General features: G+C 47.2%; 1 protein-coding gene across 2 annotated transcripts in view; it reads left to right on the top strand.

Moving 5' to 3' along the window:
• LOC137532290 (NACHT, LRR and PYD domains-containing protein 12-like) overlaps positions 1-20,129 on the top strand; it is a 362,324-nt gene that overhangs the window by 56,519 nt on the left and 285,676 nt on the right. For both annotated transcript variants that reach the window (XM_068252670.1, XM_068252660.1), the window contains exon 3: positions 12,129-12,280. In XM_068252670.1, the coding sequence (XP_068108771.1) occupies positions 12,129-12,280 (152 nt within the window). The remainder of the gene's footprint in view (positions 1-12,128; positions 12,281-20,129) is intronic.

Raw genomic sequence — 20,129 nt, 5'->3', positions numbered from 1 at the left:
AGGCACTCTGGAAGAGTCTGAACTTGGATCGATCTCCTGAGAACCGGTCCGGTAATGGCAACTTAGGTTCTGGAGTTATACTGGCGGCCCCTTCTACCGGGATAGGCAGGATATTGACTGCTGCGGCTGGTGCAGGAGCCTGTGCAGGGGCAGGCGCAAGAGCAGGGGCAGGAGCCTGAGCAGCTGGTTGATTCCTGAGATACTCCCGGATTTCGGAATTCTCCTTCTGAACTTCAGCGACGGAGAGTCGCAATTGCGAAACCATTTCACATAGCAGATCCATCTGTGATTGGGTTCCATCAGTGTCCATCTTGGCTGCTTGTTACTGTCACGAGGTATGGAGCTGTTGACCTCACCACTGGGATAGGACCACTCCAGCACAGAGTCTAAGTGACCACGGGTCTTCACCCACGACCCCTTGAGGGGGAAGCAGGAACACCCCCCTAACAGGGATGTCGGACTTCGCTGCCTAGTGCCCACCAGGTTGCGCTGGAAGTAGCCCACAGTGATTTGGAGAACAGGAAGACACAGCTTGATGGAGAGCGTAGTCAATGAACAAGCCAAGGTCAGGGCAGGCGGAGATCAAGGATGGTCGGAGTCACAAGCCAGAGGTCGGGGCAGGCGGAGATCGAGGATAACCGGATAACAAGCCAAAGGTCAGGGCAGGCGGAGATCAAGGATGGTCGGAGTCACAAGCCAAGGGTCAATACAGGAGATCAAGTAGGTAATAGTTCAGCAAACTGGAACACTAGCCAAACTGCCAGAACAAGCAGCACTGCAGTGAAGGGCAGAGCTGCTTATATACTGGTGGTGATTGAATCTGGCGCCAGAATCAACGCCTGCGCATGCGCAGTGCGCAATGCGCCGTGCGCGTCATCCTTTGCGCAAGCGCTGTGCGCAATGCCGTGCGTGCGCGCGTTGCCGCGTGCGCGCGCACACCACGCAACGCTGAGCGCCATGATGGATGCAGAGGGACTACAAGACCCAGCGTTTTCCCGCGCGCACGCGTAGAGACTCCTGCCCGAGAATACTGTGGACCCCGGACACGGTGAGTATGACACACACGCTCTGGCACACGCTCTGGCACACACAGACACAGGCTGTGACACACATAGACACACGCTCTGACACACACACAGACACGCTCTGACACACACAGACACACGCTCTGACACACACACAGACACACGCTCTGGCACACACAGACACACGCTCTGACACACACACAGACACACGCTCTGGCACACACACAGACACACGCTCTGACACACACACAGACACACGCTCTGGCACACACACAGACACACGCTCTGGCACACACACAGACACACGCTCTGGCACACACACAGACACACGCTCTGGCACACACACAGACACACGCTCTGGCACACACAGACACACGCTCTGACACACGCAGACACGCTCTGGCACACGCAGACACGCTCTGGCACACGCAGACACGCTCTGGCACACACCAACACAGGCTCTGCCACACACAGACACACGCTCTGACACACACACAGACACGCTCTGGCACACACAGACACACGCTCTGACACACACAGACACACGCTCCGACACACACACCTACACACGCTCTGACACACACACAGACACATGCTCTGGCACACACACACAGACACACGCTCTGGCACACACACACAGACACACGCTCTGGCACACACACAGACACACGCTCTGGCACACACACAGACACACGCTCTGGCGCACACAGACACACGCTCTGGCGCACACAGACACACGCTCTGGCGCACGCAGACACGCTCTGGCACACACCAACACACGCTCTGACACACACAGACACGCTCTGACACACACACAGACACATGCTCTGGCACACACAGACACACGCTGTGACACACATAGACACACGCTCTGACACACACACAGACACACGCTCTGACACACACAGACACACGCTCTGACACAGACACACGCTCTGACACAGACACACGCTCTGGCACACACAGACACACGCTCTGACACACACACAGACACACGCTCTGGCACACACACAGACACACGCTCTGACACACACACAGACACACGCTCTGGCACACACACAGACACACGCTCTGGCACACACACAGACACACGCTCTGGCACACACACAGACACACGCTCTGGCACACACAGACACACGCTCTGACACACGCAGACACGCTCTGGCACACGCAGACACGCTCTGGCACACGCAGACACGCTCTGGCACACACCAACACAGGCTCTGCCACACACAGACACACGCTCTGACACACACACAGACACGCTCTGGCACACACAGACACACGCTCTGACACACACAGACACACGCTCCGACACACACACCTACACACGCTCTGACACACACACAGACACATGCTCTGGCACACACACACAGACACACGCTCTGGCACACACACACAGACACACGCTCTGGCACACACACAGACACACGCTCTGGCACACACACAGACACACGCTCTGGCGCACAGAGACACACGCTCTGGCGCACGCAGACACGCTCTGGCACACACCAACACACACTCTGACACACACAGACACGCTCTGACACACACACAGACACACGCTCTGGCACACACAGACACACGCTGTGACACACATAGACACACGCTCTGACACACACACAGACACACGCTCTGACACACACAGACACACGCTCTGACACAGACACACGCTCTGGCACACACAGACACACGCTCTGGCACACACACAGACACACGCTCTGGCACACACACAGACACACGCTCTGGCACACACACAGACACACGCTCTGACACACACAGACACACGCTCTGGCACACACAGACACGCTCTGGCACACACAGACACGCTCTGGCACACACAGACACACGCTCTGGCACACACAGACACGCTCTGACACACAGACACATGCTCTGACACACAGACACACACACTGACACACACACACTCTGGCATACACTCTGGCACATACTGTACACTTATCTCCCCACCCCAACCTCCGTACAAACAGCTGAAAAAAAAGTTACTTCACCGGGGCAGCCTTTGAAGTTCCCTGGAGGAAGGAGGGGGGAGAGCATCCCACACTCTCTGGGGCTGGAGCTGCCTGTTCCCTCCGTGAAGCTGTCCCTGTCATGCTTGTCCAGGGAGGGAGAAAGCAGCGGATGCAGCATAAGCAGCTCTGATTGAGCAGCCCCTTCACACTCTCCCGAGTCTCCCGGCATAACTTTGTTCACAGCGCCCCTCCCCCCTGTCGCAGGGGCTGGTGGCATAGAAGCCAGGGATTAGCGGCGGCTGGCGGGAGGCAGCAGAGCGGGGCGGCAGCGCTGTCATGGCGAGAGGGGACAGTTGGTGAGGTTTGTGGTGTGTTGCAGACCCGCCTTAGTAGCACATAGGCGCCTGTAGGCACGTGCCTACAGTGCCTAGTGGTAAATCCGGCCCTGTATACATGTATACATATATATACATGTATATATACACATGGGCGATCTTAGTAAAAGAGAAAAAAAAAGCATCACTTTCATTTTTCCCTGAACCACCGCTCAGCCCTCCTGATTGGGTGCTGGGGATCCCCGGAAAAAGATCGGAGCAGAAGGGTATCCCACCGGCTAGGGGGAGATGCCTGGGTTCCGCTGGCAGCGCTGATCGTGTGCAGGACCTAGGAAAGTGCAACGCACGGCGGATTTGGGCCAGCCCGAGCTGAGCTCGGGAATACCGCTCTGGGTAAGTGAAACCCAGCCCGAGCTCAGCTTAGGAATAGCGCCAGGGGGGTTAATATCTGTGTGGTGACTAGTGACAATTGGACAAATGTACTTTTTTTTGTTTGTTTGTTTGTTTTTTGTTTTGTTTTTTTACGGTCAAATATACAAATAGTAGTAGCTCACTTCACTACACGTACACAGACGGTCAGTGACAGTGAATAAACTACTAGTCTACTACAAGAAGTAAAACTGAGTAACAGTCAGTAAGTCTAGTCAGTCAGTCACTAACTAAACTGAACTGACTCTGGTAATGAACAGAACACTAGTGACAGAGAGAGTGACAGTGAGTGACACTAAAGACCCATACACATGGCGTACAAATGTCTGTACAGACACGTGTTGAGTGACCGTTCGTGCACTGTTTTTTCTTGTGTGGACACGGCAAGAGACAAAGACTGTCTGCAGACACAGCCATGTTTGAGCGATTCAGCTGGTGAATCTCTCAAACTGTCGCTTAGTCTGTTGGTGTCCTGTGTACGGAAATCTGCTACAGACAGCAGAGTCGCTACCATAGTACTACTACTATACGTAGTCTGTGGCAGACAGCAGAGTCGCTACCATAGTACTACTACTATACGTAGTCTGTGGCAGACAGCAGAGTCGCTACCATAGTACTACTACTATACGTAGTCTGTGGCAGACAGCAGAGTCGCTACCATAGTACTACTACTATACGTAGTCTGTGACAGACAGCAGAGTCGCTACCATAGTACTACTACTATACGTAGTCTGTGGCAGACAGCTTCCGTTGTGTCTCCACTCTTTCTGTTTTCACGTGTGTACAACTGTCGCAAACTCGAATTGTCGCTGCCATAAATATGCTGTTGTCTCTTCTCTATTTGTCGTTGCCTCACAACTACAGACAAATGTATGCCGCGTGAATGGGCCTTAAGACTGTCAGACTGTCAAACACTCACACTAGGCAGCAGCTGCAGAATCACAGTGAGACTGAGAGACAGATGCTGCTGACTGACTGTAGTAGTAATGTGCTAATGCTAGTCTAAGTCTAAACACTAAACTAACACAGTAACTGATAAATAATCAAGAACTAACCCCTAACCTACCTACAGGCTACTACTAGGCTACCTAGCAGGCATAGCTTGCACAGACCTCAGCTAAGCTAGCCTAGCACTACATACAGTAAGTACACTATACTGACTAACACAATCAAATCACTATCTAACTATACAGCAATGCAATAAATGTGTTGGAAATGTGTTAAACATGCAAAACACACTGTTTTTCCCAGTAAAAGCACTTGCTCAGATGCTCTCAGCACCAAGAGTCACTAGCAAACTAGTTTCTCAACATGGCCACCGCCTTATATAGAGGAGGGGAGGGCCAGGCTCCCCTCCTCTGATTGGTTGCAAGGGCTTCGATTGGGGGTCCTCTGATTGGCCCAACAACGTCATTTCCCTGGTTACCACGATCACAAGCTCGTGGTCACGAGTAGCTCGTGATTACGAGTCGGGCCACAAGTGCAATCACGAGTGCATTCGTGATCGAAAGCTGGGTGCCGATTTCGACCTCGTGATCTGCAAAAACGAGCTTGTGACGAGCACCACTGAAAGTGACCCTGCATCCAGCTGTACATGGAGTAAGACTCAAACCTGGCTAAAAAACAGTGCCCGCCCCTTCCTGCCGCACTAAGCTGCTTTGGCCAATTGTCGCCATCTCTAGTCATGTGATATTGGCGACAGGATTAGTGGACGGAGGCATAGTGATAGATAGCCGATGAGAAGAGTAGCAAGGATGGAAGGGGTGGGAAAATCTATATCTCAGGACTTAGTCTCACCCTATGGACAGTTGGACACTGATTCACTTTAAATGCAATAATTAATTGTACTTTAAAGTCTTTTGTTTATCATATTCCAGTTTATGTATTTTTCTTTTTTTTTAGGCTGTTTAACGATTTCACATTTCAGCGCTCTTCTCTTTCATTCTATCAATATCTATTATCACAACAAAATGATTTATATCTTGTTTTTTTTTTTTTCGCCACCAATTAGGCTTTCTTTGGGTGGTACATTATACTATGAATTATTATATTCTGAATGCATTTTAATGAATGGAAAACAAACTTTATTTCTCAGTTTTCGGCCATTATAACTTTAAAATAAAACTTAAAACTGTGGACGAAAGCCACACATTTTATTTGACCATTTGTCCCGGTTATTGCAATATTTAACCACTCTACTACAGTATATTCACATTGCGCAAGCGGCTCCTGGCTATCCATGGGGGAAATTACAGGACACACCGCTGGCTATCCATGAGGGGGAATTACAGGCCACAAAGCTGGCTACCCATGGGGGAGGGGGGGTAACAGACCACACAGCTGGCAATCCATGGGGGGGGGGGGAATTACAGGCCACACAGCTGGCTATCCATGGGGGGGGGAATTACAGGACACAGCTGGCTATCCATGGGGGGGGATTACAGGCCACACAGCTGGCTATCCATGGGGGGGGGGGATTACAGACCACACAGCTGGCAATCCATGGGGGGGGGATTACAGGCCACACAGCTGGCTATCCATGGGGGGGGGATTACAGGCCACACAGCTGGCTATCCATGGGGGGGGGGGAATTACAGGCCACACAGCTGGCTATCCATGGGGGGGGGAATTACAGACCACACAGCTGGCTATCCATGGGGGGGAGAATTACAGGTCACACAGCTGGCTATCCATGCGGGGGGGGGGAAATTACAGGCCACACAGCTGGCTATCCATGGAGGGGGGGATTACAGGACACACGGCTGGCTATCCATGGGGGGGGGGGGGGGAATTACAGGCCACACAGCTAGCTATCCATGGGGGTGGGAATTATATACCACACAGCTGGCAATCCATGGGGGGGGATTACAGGTCACACAGCTGGCTATCCACGGGGGGGGGGGGAATTACAGGCCACACAGCTGGCTATCCATGGGGGGGGATTTCAGGACACACAGCTGGCTATCCATGGGGGGATTACAGACCACACAGCTGGCAATCCATGGGGGGGGGGGATTACAGGCCACACAACTGGCTATCCATGGGGGGGAATTACAGGACACACAGCTGGCTATCCATGGGGGGGGGGGGATTTCAGGCCACACAGCGGGCTATACATGGGGGGGGATTACATTACACACAGCTGGCAATCCATGGGGGGGGGATTACAGGCCACACAGCTGGCTATCCATGGGGGAGGGGGGGGGAATTACAGGACACACAGCTGGCTATCCATATGTGGGGGGGATTACAGGCCACACAGCTGACTATCCATGGGGGGGGGATTACAGGACACACAGCTGGCAATCCATGGGGGGGGGGGGATTACAGGCCACACAGCTCGCTATCCATGGGGGGCGGTAATTACAGGCCACACAGCTGGCTATCCATTGGGGGAGGGGATTACAGGCCACACAGCTGGCTATCCATGGGGGGGGAATTACAGGCCACACAGCTGGATATCCATGGGGGGGGAATTACAGGCCACACAGCTGGCTATCCATGGGGGGGATTACAGGCCACACAGCTGGCTATCCATGGGGGGGGATTACAGGCCACACAGCTGACTATCCATAGGGGGGGGGATTACAGGACACACAGCTGGCAATCCATGGGGCTGGGATTACAGGCCACACAGCTGGCTATCCATGGGGGGGGGGGGAATTACAGGCCACACAGCTGGCTATCCATTGGGGGGGGGGGGTTACAGGCCACACAGCTGGCTATCCATGGGGGGATTACAGGGCACACAGCTGGCTATCCATGGGGGGGGGGAATTACAGGACACAGCTGGCTATCCATGGGGGGGGGGAATTACAGAACACAGCTGGCCATCCATGGGGGGAATTACAGGACACAGCTGGCTATCCATTGGGGGGGGGATTACAGGCCACACAGCTGGCTATCCATGGGGGGGGGGAATTACAGGCCACACAGCTGGCAATCCATGGGGGGGGGACGGAATAACAGGACACAGCTGGCTATCCATGGGGGGGAATTACAGGCCACACAGCTGGCTATCCATGGGGGGGGGGGAATTACAGGGCACAGCTGGCTATCCATATGGGGGGGGGAATTACAGGACACACCGCTGGCTATCCATGAGGGGGGAATTACGGGCTATCCATGGGGGGGGGGGGGGGGAATTACAGGCCACACAGCTGGCTGTCCATGAGGGGGGAATTACGGGCTATCCATGGGGGGGGGGGAATTACAGGCCACACAGCTGGCTGTCCATGGGGGGGGGAATTACAGGCCAAACAGCTGGCTGTCCAAGGGTGGGGGAATTACAGGACACACAGCTGGCTGTCCATGGGGGGGGGGGGGGAATTACAGGCCCAAAGAAGACAAAAGTGATGGTGTTCCAGAGGAAGAATGGAAATAAAACCCCCACCTCCTCATTTATATTAAATGGCTCCCCACTGGTGTCCACTAACAGCTACACCTACCTGGGGCTGGAGATCAACCAATCAGGAAGCTTTAAACCAGCAGTACAGACCCTGAAAGATAAAGCCTGCAAAACATTTTATGCCATCAGAAGACAGCTTTACCACCTAAAACCACCAGTGAGAGTGTGGGCAAAGATATTCGACAGCATCATCACCCCAATCCTGCTCTATAGCAGTGAGGTATGGGGCCCGGTCACCTACCCTGACCAATTAAAATGGGACTCCAGTCCAACAGAAATCTTCCATCTAGAGTTCTGCAAGTATCTCCTCCAAGTCCATCGAAGCACTTCAAACTCAGCTTGCCGGGCAGAGCTAGGCAGGTTCCCACTATGGCTTACTATCCAGCAGAGGGCACTCTCATACTGGGCGCATATACAGAGCAGCAACCCCAGCACTTACCACCATAAAGCCTCACTGAGCCAGGGGGGCGAGGCCATACCACACGCTCTCAAGCAAAGCATCAGCAGCCAGCCCAGCCAAGGCCACCAACACAGGCTGACAAAAGCCCAAATAAAACGGACTATAGAAAGCTGCAAGGAACGATACATAGAGGAATGGAGAAGTGACATAAAGAATTCCAAGAAACTCGCTGTCTACCAATCACTACAGAGGGAGTACACAATGGCTTCATATCTGGAGAGGCTACATCACCACAAAGACAGACAGACCCTGAGTCTGTACCGTCTGAGTGCCCACAGCCTGGAGATAGAGACAGGGCGGCACAGACAGACATGGAAGCCCCGGGAGGAGAGACTGTGCAGGCAATGTGACCAGGAGGTCTTGGAGGATGAGGCCCACTTCCTGCTACACTGCAGCAAATACGCACCGGTGAGAACCGCCCACTTCCAGAGACTCTCCGCCCACATCCAGGATTTCACCTCCACAGATGAAGAGAGGAAACTCTACATCCTACTGGGGGAGGAGGAAACAACCGTGCAAATAGCTGCCCGATATGTCACAGCCTGCCACCAACTGAGAGGAACATGATACCACATGGACTGTATTCCCCCAATACCCCCCTATGGACTGTATATCCCAGTCCCCCATTGCTGTCCCTTACATCCTCCACACACTTATGGACTATACACCCCAACCCCCTATATCCTTCCCCTTATTCCCACAATCCCCCCTCCCCATGTTAATGTTTTGTTCTGCTTTGGCAATGCTAAATGTATTTGGTCCTGCCAATAAAGCTTTTTTGGATTGGATTGGCCACACGGCTGGCTGTCCATGGGGGGGGGGAGGAATTACAGGACACACCGCTGGCTATCCATGAGGGGGAATTACAGGACACACCGCTGGCTGTCCATGGGGGGGGGGGGGGGGAATTACAGGCCACACAGCTGGCTGTCAATGGGGGGGGGATTACAGGACACACAGCTGGCTATCCATGGGGGGGGGATTACAGGACACACAGCTGGCTATCCATGGGGGGGGGGGAATTACAGGACACACAGCTGGCTATCCATGGGGGGGGGGAATTACAGGACACACAGCTGGCTATCCATGGGGGGGGGGATTACAGGACACACAACTGGCTATCCATGGGGGGGGGATTACAGGACACACCGCTGGCTATCCATGGGGGGGGGGGGAATTACAGGCCACACAGCTGGCTATCCATGAGGGGGAATTACAGGACACACAGCTGGCTGTCCATGGGGGGGGGGGGGATTACAGGACACAACACTGGCTATCCATGAGGGGGAATTACAGGACACACAGCTGGCTATCCATGGGGGGGGGGGGATTACAGGACACACAGCTGGCTATCCATGGGGGGGGGGAATTACAGGACACACAGCTGGCTATCCATGGGGGGAGGGGGAATTACAGGACACACAGCTGGCTATCCATGGGGGGGGGGGATTACAGGACACACAGCTGGCTATCCATGGGGGGGGGATTACAGGACACACAGCTGGCTATCCATGGGGGGGGAATTACAGGACACACAGCTGGCTGCCCATGGGGGGGGGGGGATTACAGGACACAACACTGGCTATCCATGAGGGGGAATTACAGGACACACAGCTGGCTATCCATGGGGGGGGGGGGGGAATTACAGGACACACAGCTGGCTATCCATGGGGGGGGGGGAATTACAGGACACACAGCTGGCTATCCATGGGGGGGGGGGGGAATTACAGGACACACAGCGTGCTATCCATGGGGGGGGGGGGAATTACAGGACACACAGCGTGCTATCCATGGGGGGGGGGGGGGGAATTACAGGACACACAGCTGGCTATCCATGGGGGGAAATGACAGGAATATAATTGATGAAGTGGTATGAGCGCTCCTCCCAAGTATTCAGTAATGTTCAGCCTGGTTGGATCGCTGCACAATCTGGGGGGGGGGGGGGTATCACCTCCGTAACTGTAATTGTAAATTCAAAAATATGTGCAGCGCTCACACCCACATACTGAGTAAATATCCAACATTAAATGATCGTAACAACAGTCCCACAGTCTTTTCCAGCCTGTATGTCCAATCACAATTAGTACAAAACACTCTCACCGACTCAAATGGCTGTCTGGATCACGGATCAGCATAATGCGCTTGTTCATATAACTCTTATCAGCCAATCAGCTTCTTCCTATATAAAACTCAGACAAAATCGGACAAACCATAGTGTAATCCAGCTGATACAACTTCCTTTCACCAACACCTCCACATGCAAAAATAAGTGCACCCCTCCATGCTATGTGCTCACACCAAGACTGTATGGTAAAAATGCAGGCTCACCAAATGTATCCATACAGACTGGTGACAGCGCTCATGGATGCATCCGTTTGCAAACCTACAGAGGCAATGCAAAGCCCCTCTGGACTAAATACATGCCCTGAATGCAAAGCAGATGCAAATTGTGTGCTAATTCTAATCTAAAGCTTTGTAGAATAATTGTGGATCAGTGAATGCAGCTAGCCACTAGTATACACACATTCAATTCATACAGCAAAAGGAATGACAGCGCTTTCAGAAACTCATACCTGAATGTTTTAATAGCATAAGATGTGCAGAGCTCCAATCACTACTGGACTAAAATACACACCAACACTCATTACAGGCACAAAAAGTACCAAATGTATCAGCTGACCAGTGAAGACCAGAATTCAGCGTTTAATATGGTATCAGTAATCCAATTCTCGCAGGCGCAGGCATCCATGCATGCCTGTAATCATGGTGGCCTAGAAGAAAGATGAATGACTGGGAACAAAGTTCCTATTCATTAATCTAACGATTGGTGGCGGGTGCGGCGGAAACGAGCGATCGGGAGGCAGTGCGGAGGCACTATTTAAGAATGATCACTGTTTTTGAACAAAAACAGTGATCATTCTCGCCGGACAAGAACGGATTGGCTCAGGGGACTTGTCCCCCTGCCACCAATCCCCCCTGTTGCCGGGACCATCGTGAGCACAGCCCCCCAAACTGCAGAGACATGACTATGACGTCCCTGCGGCTATAGCAGCTGCCACTGCCGATGTGAAGCTCACATCCCAGCGGCAGAAATGGTTAAATACAAATTGCAGCAACAAAGTACGGTATGTTCATTTTGGATAGCGTAGGAGGGGCTTAGAACATCATTTGGGTGTTTAGTTCTGTCTGGGATCCCATATGTATAATGCTATACCGTGTTCTCCCCAGAATTTTTTTCCAGCCGGGTGGCATGAAAAAGTAGCGGGGCGGGCCGAGATGAGAGAATGCAGGGCCGGTGCTTCTTTGCACATTTCTGCTTACAGCAGAGGTGGAGTTGAGCCGATGACAGCCGGGTGCAGCACATGGCTAAAAGAGCCTGGGGAGAACACTGCTATTCCTTACATCACCATGGCTTACATCACCATCACCATATGCTCTAAAAAAATCATCATTGTTCTCTAAGATTCAGAAAATGTATTTCTTGTGTGTGTTCTCTAGGTGATATAATCCACAAGCTGACTTCCTGGGACGAGGCATCTTTGAGGATAATATGGGAATATTATCAGGAGGATTTGAACATTACTGTACAGAATACAGACACAGCAGCCTTGCTGAGCAGACTAAAATCTGAGACAGCCTTAGACACAGAGGTAAGACAGAGTGACGTCTAGCAGTGATGTGCAGAAATGCTATCCTGCTAGGCATATTTTATATTTCAATTCATTTTTATTAGGAGGATAGATACAATTGTTTTTCTCATAAGTTTATTTTCACCTTGGATGTCTTTTAAGTAAGTATACACACCAATAGATTTATTTTTATTTATTTATTTTTAATATCAGTTCAGGTGTGCTTTAACCACTTCACCACTGAGAGGTTTTTACCCCTTGAACACCAGAGCAATTTTCACCTCAGCACTCCTCACATCCATTCGCCAATAACTTTATCACTACATATCACAATGAAATGATCTGTATCTTGTTTTTTTCGCCACCAATTAGGCTTTCTTTGGGTGGTACATTATGCCATTATAGCTTTTAAATAATATATGCTACCATAGTTAAAATCCACATATTTTATTTGCCCATTTGTCCCGGTTATTACACCATTTAAATTATGTCCCTATCACGTCTGGCACAAATATTTTATAGATATAGGTTTCATACAAGAAACACATTTTAAATCTGGCAGGATACCCAAGGCATTTGACAGAAGATATAATAGATGGATCATTAATGCAAACTCCCAAAAGAAAGCTGGGGGAGTAGCTATAATTTTTAGCTCTAAATTAGCAGTCACCATTAACAGAATAATAAAAGATGAGGAAGCAAGGGAGCTAATTGTTTTGGGGAGTGTTAATGGCACAGATTTTACACTTGCTAATTTATATGCACCTAATAAAAAACAGGTTAAATATATTACAGGATTCCTCGATAAAGTTAAACAGGTAGCGGTTGGCACCATTGTTATCGGTGGCGATTTTAATGTTGCAATCAGCCCCCCCCCCCCAAGACACGTCTAGAGGAATTAGCCAGATTTCCGACACAGACCTAGTACTGCTGAAAGACAGGCTGAGGACACTGGAACTAATAGATGTATGGAGATTGTATAACCTGAATGAAAGCGAATATACTTTCTACTCTAACAGACACAAAACAGCCTCCAGGATAGACTATGTTTTTGTTTCCCAGAGAAATATATCCGAAGTGACTAATGTGGAGATTGGAAAGATAACTTATTCTGACCATGCTCCAGTATGGCTAACAATAAAAATAAGAACTGCATATCAACAGAATACTGTCTGGAGGTTGGATATTAGCTTACTGGAAGATGAGGTAATGAAGAAAGACCTGCTATTAAGTATAACTGAATTTATTACAACAAATAGAACTCCAGAAATTTCACCAATTACCCTATGGGATACAATGAAATGCGTGTTAAGGGGGAAGCTGATCGCAATGAAATGCGCCCTAAAAAGAGAGAGAGAGAGCAGAATACAAATATCCTATTAGATAAATTGGCGGAAGCCGATAATGCAGCTAAACATAACCCATCAATAGATAATACTACTAGGTTAAATACAATAAAATCAGAATTAAATATAGCTCTGGATAGGAAATGTGAAGAGGAAATTAGAAAAAGTAAAATCACATTTAAAAAAAATATTAATAGATCTGGTAGGTTTATGGCAAATTACCTTAAAAGTGGAATAAAGAGGAATAACAACATTGAAAAAATTAGAGATGAGAATAGAGAGATAAAGATTAGACCTGAAGAAGTAGGGGCAGTGTTTACAAATTATTATGAAAAATTGTATAATTTAAGTAAAACTGTAGGTCAGGACCCCGGGGAGTATTTGATGAAAGTGAAACTGCCGGAGGTTGAAGAGGAGATGAGGGCAATGTTAGATGCTCCAATATCGGAGTCAGAATTTAAGGAAACGGTACGGAAATTGAAAAAGGGGAAAAGTCCGGGCCCGGACGGATTCCCTGGGGAATTCTATGAATGTGTAGCGGAGGAGGTGGCTCCGTTATTCTGCAGCCTTGTTAATCAGGACATATTTCCTATAACCTTTTCTAAAGAAACTAATATGGCTTTTATTTCTGTAATCCCAAATCTGGAAAATTGTAAACAATATAGGCCAATATCTCTGATTAATACAGATGTAAAAATCTACTCGAGAATCTTGGCCTCAAGACTAGAGACTGCCATAGAACATATAATAAGTAAACAACAAAGCGGCTTTAGGAGAAATAAACACATCCAGGAAAATATCTATGCTGCCATTAGCTTTATTCATGATTGTAAGAAAAAAAAGGAAGAAGCGATAGTAGTAACAATAGACGCCGAAAAGGCATTTGATAGAATCTCTAGAGAATTTATGTTTAAAACCTTACAGAAATATGGGCTTACAGAAACATTTATTAATAGAATTAAGAGACTTTATGAGAATCAGTCATCAAGTGTAAAGCTGAATGGCTGCTTGGCAAGAAGTTTTAGATTACAAAATGGGGTACGTCAGGGGTGCCCACTGTCTCCAATCCTCTTCAACCTCTGTGTAGAACCGATTATCAGTTTAATTCAGAATGATCCCCAGATAGAAGGGCTGCCACTAAAAGGAACGGAATTAAAACTACTAGCCTATGCAGATGATATACTATTGACCCTAACAAAACCAATAAGTTCATTGAAGAAAACTTGGGAATTGTTGGAGGAATTTAGTATCTATTCAAATTTTAAAATTAATAACGGAAAGACTAAGATCCTAAATATAGGGTGCTCAAATGAGACACGAATAGTAATTCACAAATCGAACCAACTAGGATGGTGTGAAGACTCTGTCAGATACCTTGGGATCCTGCTAAGCAGCAACCCAAATATGCTTTTTTCAGATAACTTTCCCAAATTAGTTACGAACTGTAAAGAGATATTAAGGGGAGCTGACCGCCCCTGTTTTAATGCCCTAGGAAGGTTGGATATTATTAAGATGCTTATCCTCCCCAAGATTTTATTTATACTCCAATGTCTCCCGGTAGCCATACCACATTATTGGTTTATAGATGTGAACAATATCCTTCAAAAATTTATTTGGGCAAATGGGAAACGCAAAATTAAATATGCCCAGTTGATGAGGGAGAGAGAACAGGGAGGAATGGATGCCCCGGATATCGAAACTTATTATAAAAGTATTCACCTATCAAGGGTGATTGATTGGAGGGTGGGTTCTGAAGAGAAACTGTGGGTAATGACAGAAGAAGAGGAAGTAGATCTTGAACATATATTTACTTGAATGCCGGGAAACATTCGGGCTATAAAAAACCGGGCCTCACATCCACTCATTGCCCCAACACTTAAGACTCTGTATGATTTTGTGGTGGAGTGGGACAGGAGGGCGGGCACCTCCCCTCTGGTCACACTAAGAGATGATGAGGAATTTCCTCCAGGTATACAGGGAGGCTGGTTTGTTTTTAACAGACTGGACAAGGAGACCCGGATTTTGGATTTAATAGGCAATCATGAATTGAGGATTACTGGCTCCCTGAGAAGGGAGAATAATATCTGTCCATGGGGTATGATGCAAATTAATAGTTATTTGAGAATGTTGGATAAGAAAAGGTTAGGTATAAGAACAAATATCAACATGGTAGAAAAATTTATTTTTTTTAGGGAAAGACCGGCAAACTTGTTATCACGGATATATAAATTTATCAGAGGGGGAAAGCCGGAGAAACCCCTTATATGGCAAAAAAAATGGGAAAAGGATATAAGAAGTAACTGGGGAAAAGAATTATGGGATAAGACCTATCAGATTATTTGGAAATATCCAAATCGTAGATGTCAACTCTCTCAATATAAAATTCTATCTAGATGGCATCTTACCCCGACAAGACTGGCTAAGTTCTCCGTGGATGGGGTAGACCGTTGTTGGAGGTGTGACTAGGAGGGAGGGGACCAGATCCATATGTGGTGGGCATGCCCCCAGGTGCACCAATCCTGGCAAATAATAGAGGACTTTTCGAGTAAATATATGCAAAAAAATATACATATAAGATGTTTAGAAGCAGTATTTGGAGTGGTTGAAACTGAAGAGAATACCCAATTAAGGGATCTCAGAGAAATTGGGAGCTTGGTGGCACGAAATATTTTAGCAAAGCAATGGAAAGACAAGAACCCATTAGATTTGGAAACATGGTTGGCGGGGATGAGCTCTTTTTGGGAGGAGGTCCTGGTGGAGGGTTCAGAGAATATAAGGGAACCTAATAGGATAAAACGATTAAAAGAATTTTGGATGGATTTGATATGGAAGGAAGAGGAATCAACAGAAAACGGAGGTATAGACCTGGCCAATAGGTAAATGAGTAGGTTGTGGACTGAATGAGGGTGGGTAGGGTTGGAAGGACAAGGGACGAATGGTGAATCTGGTTTTTGAATGAGGTCTGGATGTTTAGTCCAAAATATGTGGGAACAACGGAGAGGGGGGGGGGGGGGGGTTTGGGGGAGGGAGGATAAGTGGGAAGGAAATCTATGTAGTTTGGTTTCGGGGTTTATAGCATACTTAGCTTTACAAATATTTTTATTTTACGATATTGATTTTGTCTACTTGATGATAATAAAATAAGATTAATTATCGAACTATGATGCAATTACTAGCCGGACATATGGAGACTTTCAATGAAGCCTGAATTATGGTCCGGCATGGGCAAGGTCAAGCCATGCTGAGTTCGAAAAAAAAAAAAAAAAAATAAATATTTTATTTGGAAATGAAAGTGCATTTTTTCATATTTTTCAAATATATACCCATTTAAATTATTTATTTTTACCAGTGAAACCAATATAACATCTCAACATTCACAAATATACATTTCTGACATTCAAAAACAAAACAAAAACAATTCAGTGACCAAAATAGCCACGTTTCTTTGCAAGGACACTCAAAAGCCTGCCATCCATGGATTCTGTCAGTGTGTTGATCTGTTCACCATCAACATTGCGTGCAGCAGCAACCACAGGCTCCCAGACACTGTTCAGAGAGGTGTACTGTTTTCTCTCCTTGTAAATCTCACATTTTATGATGGACCACAGGTTCTCAATGGGGTTCAGATCAGGTGAACAAGGAGGCCATGTCATTAGTTTTTCTTCTTTTATACCCTTTCTTGCCAGCCACGCTGTGGAGTACTTGGACGCGTGTGATGGAACATTGTCCTGCATGAAAATCATGTTTTTCTTGAAGGATGCAGACTTCTTCCTGTACCACTGCTTGAAGAAGGTGTCTTCCAGAAACTGGCAGTAGGACTGGGAGTTGAGCTTGACTCCATCCTCAGCCCGAAGAGGCCCCACAAGCTCATCTTTGATGATACCAGCCCAAACCAGTACTCCACCTCCACCTTGCTAGCGTCTGAGTCAGACTGGAGCTCTCTGCCCTTTACCAATCCAGCCACGGGCCCATCCATCTGGCCCATCAAGACTCACTCTCATTTCATCAGTCCATAAAACCTTAGAAAAATCAGTCTTGAGATATTTCTTGGCCCAGTCTTGACGTTTCAGCTTGTGTGTCTTGTTCAGTGGTGGTCGTCTTTCAGCCTTTCTTACCTTGGCCATGTCTCTGAGTATTGCACACCTTGTGCTTTTGGGCACTCCAGTGATGTTGCAGCTCTGAAATATGGCCAAACTGGTGGCAAGTGGCATCTTGGCAGCTGCACGCTTGACTTTTCTCAGTTCATGGGCAGTTATTTTGCACCTTGGTTTTTCCACACGCTTCTTGCGACCCTGTTGACTATTTTGAATGAAAAACTTGATTGTTCGATGATCACGCTTCAGAAGCTTTGCAATTTTAAGAGTGCTGCATCCCTTTGCAAGATACAGTGGTGTGAAAAACTATTTGCCCCCTTCCTGATTTCTTATTCTTTTGCATGTTTGTTACACTTAAATGTTTCTGCTCATCAAAAACCATTAACTATTAGTCAAAGATATCATAATTGAACACAAAATGCAGTTTTAAATGATGGTTTTTATTATTTAGTGAGAAAAAAAACTCAAAACCTACATGGCCCTGTGTGAAAAAGAAATTGCCCCCTGAACCTAATAACTGGTTGGGCCACCCTTAGCAGCAATAACTGCAATCAAGCATTTGCGATAACTTACAACGAGTCTTTTACAGCGCTCTGGAGGAATTTTGGCCCACTCATTTTTGCAGAATTGTTGTAATTCAGCTTTATTTGAGGGTTTTCTAGCATGAACCGCCTTTTTAAGGTCATGCCACAACATATCAATAGGATTCAGGTCAGGACTTTGACTAGGCCACTCCAAAGTCTTCATTTTTTTTTTCTTCAGCCATTCAGAGATGGATTTGCTGGTGTGTTTTGGGTCATTGTCCTGCTGCAGCACACAAGATCGCTTCAGCTTGAATTGACGAACAGATGGCCGGACATTCTCCTTCAGGATTTTTTGGTAGACAGTAGAATTCATGGTTCCATCTATCACAGCAAGCCTTCCAGGTCCTGAAGCAGCAAAACAACCCCAGACCATCACACTACCACCACCATATTTTACTGTTGGTATGATGTTCTTTTGCTGAAATGCTGTGTTACTTCTACACCAGATGTAACAGGACACGCACCTTCCAAAAAGTTCAACTTTTGTCTCGTCGGTCCACAAGGTATTTTCCCAAAAGTCTTGGCAATCATTGACATGTTTTTTAGCAAAATTGAGACGAGCCTTAATGTTCTTTTTGCTTAAAAGTGGTTTGCGCCTTGGATATTTGCCATACAGGCCGTTTTTGCCCAGTCTCTTTCTTATGGTGGAGTCGTGAACACTGACCTTAATTGAGGCAAGTGAGGCCTGCAGTTCTTTAGATGTTGTCCTGGGGTCTTTTGTGGCCTCTCGGATGAGTTTTCTCTGCTCTCTTGGGGTAATTTTGGTCGGCCGGCCACTCCTGGGAAGGTTCATCACTGTTCTATGTTTTTGCCATTTGTGGATAATGGCTCTCACTGTGGTTCGCTGGAGTCCCAAAGCTTTAGAAATGGCTTTATAACCTTTAGCAGACTGATAGATCTCAATTACTTTTGTTCTCATTTGTTCCTGAATTTCTTGGGATCTTGGCATGATGTCTAGCTTTTGAGGTGCTTTTGGTCTACTTCTCTGTGTCAGATAGCTCCTATTTAAGTGATTTCTTGATTGAAACAGGTGTGGCAGTAATCAGGCCTGGGGGTGACTACAGAAATTGAACTCAGGTGTGATAAACCACAGTTAAGTTATTTTTTAACAAGGGGGGCAATTTCTTTTTCACACAGGGCCATGTAGATTTGGAGTTTTTTTCCTCACTAAATAATGAAAACCATCATTTAAAACTGCATTTTGTGTTCAATTATGTTATCTTTGACTAATAGTTAATGGTTTTTGATGAGCAGAAACATTTAAGTGTGACAAACATGCAAAAGAATAAGAAATCAGGAAGGGGGCAAATAGTTTTTCACACCACTGTATCTCACTATTTTTGACTTTTCTGAGCCTGTCAAGTCCTTTTTTTTACCCATTTTGCCAAAGGAAAGGAAGTTGCCTAATAATTATGCACACCTGATATAGGGTGTTGATGTCATTAGACCATACCCCTTCTCATTACAGAGATGCACATCACCTAATATGCTTAATTGGTAGTAGGCTTTCGAGCCTATACAGCTTGGAGTAAGACAACATGCATAAAGAGGATGATGTGGTCAAAATACTCATTTGCCTAATAATTCTGCACTCCCTGTACAAGCCCATAATGAAAAAATAACCAAAAAAAAAAAACCATAACAACAAAAAAACAGTAATATACGCTCTTGACATACATATTAAAAAAAGTTTTGTCCCTAATGTAAATATTTATGTATTTTTTTTATTGTCTTCTTTTTTATGTTTTTTTGGGTACTATGGGAGAGTGCAGTAAGGAAACAGTTAATTTTAAATGTAATTGTGAGTCTTTTATTAAAATAAATGGTATGTAGGTGTAATTTTACT

The sequence above is a fragment of the Hyperolius riggenbachi genome, chromosome 1 (genome assembly GCF_040937935.1).
Source record: "Hyperolius riggenbachi isolate aHypRig1 chromosome 1, aHypRig1.pri, whole genome shotgun sequence".
NCBI lineage: Eukaryota > Metazoa > Chordata > Amphibia > Anura > Hyperoliidae > Hyperolius > Hyperolius riggenbachi.
Note: the sequence above shows the minus strand (reverse complement) of the source record. Positions and strands in the feature narration are given on the sequence as shown.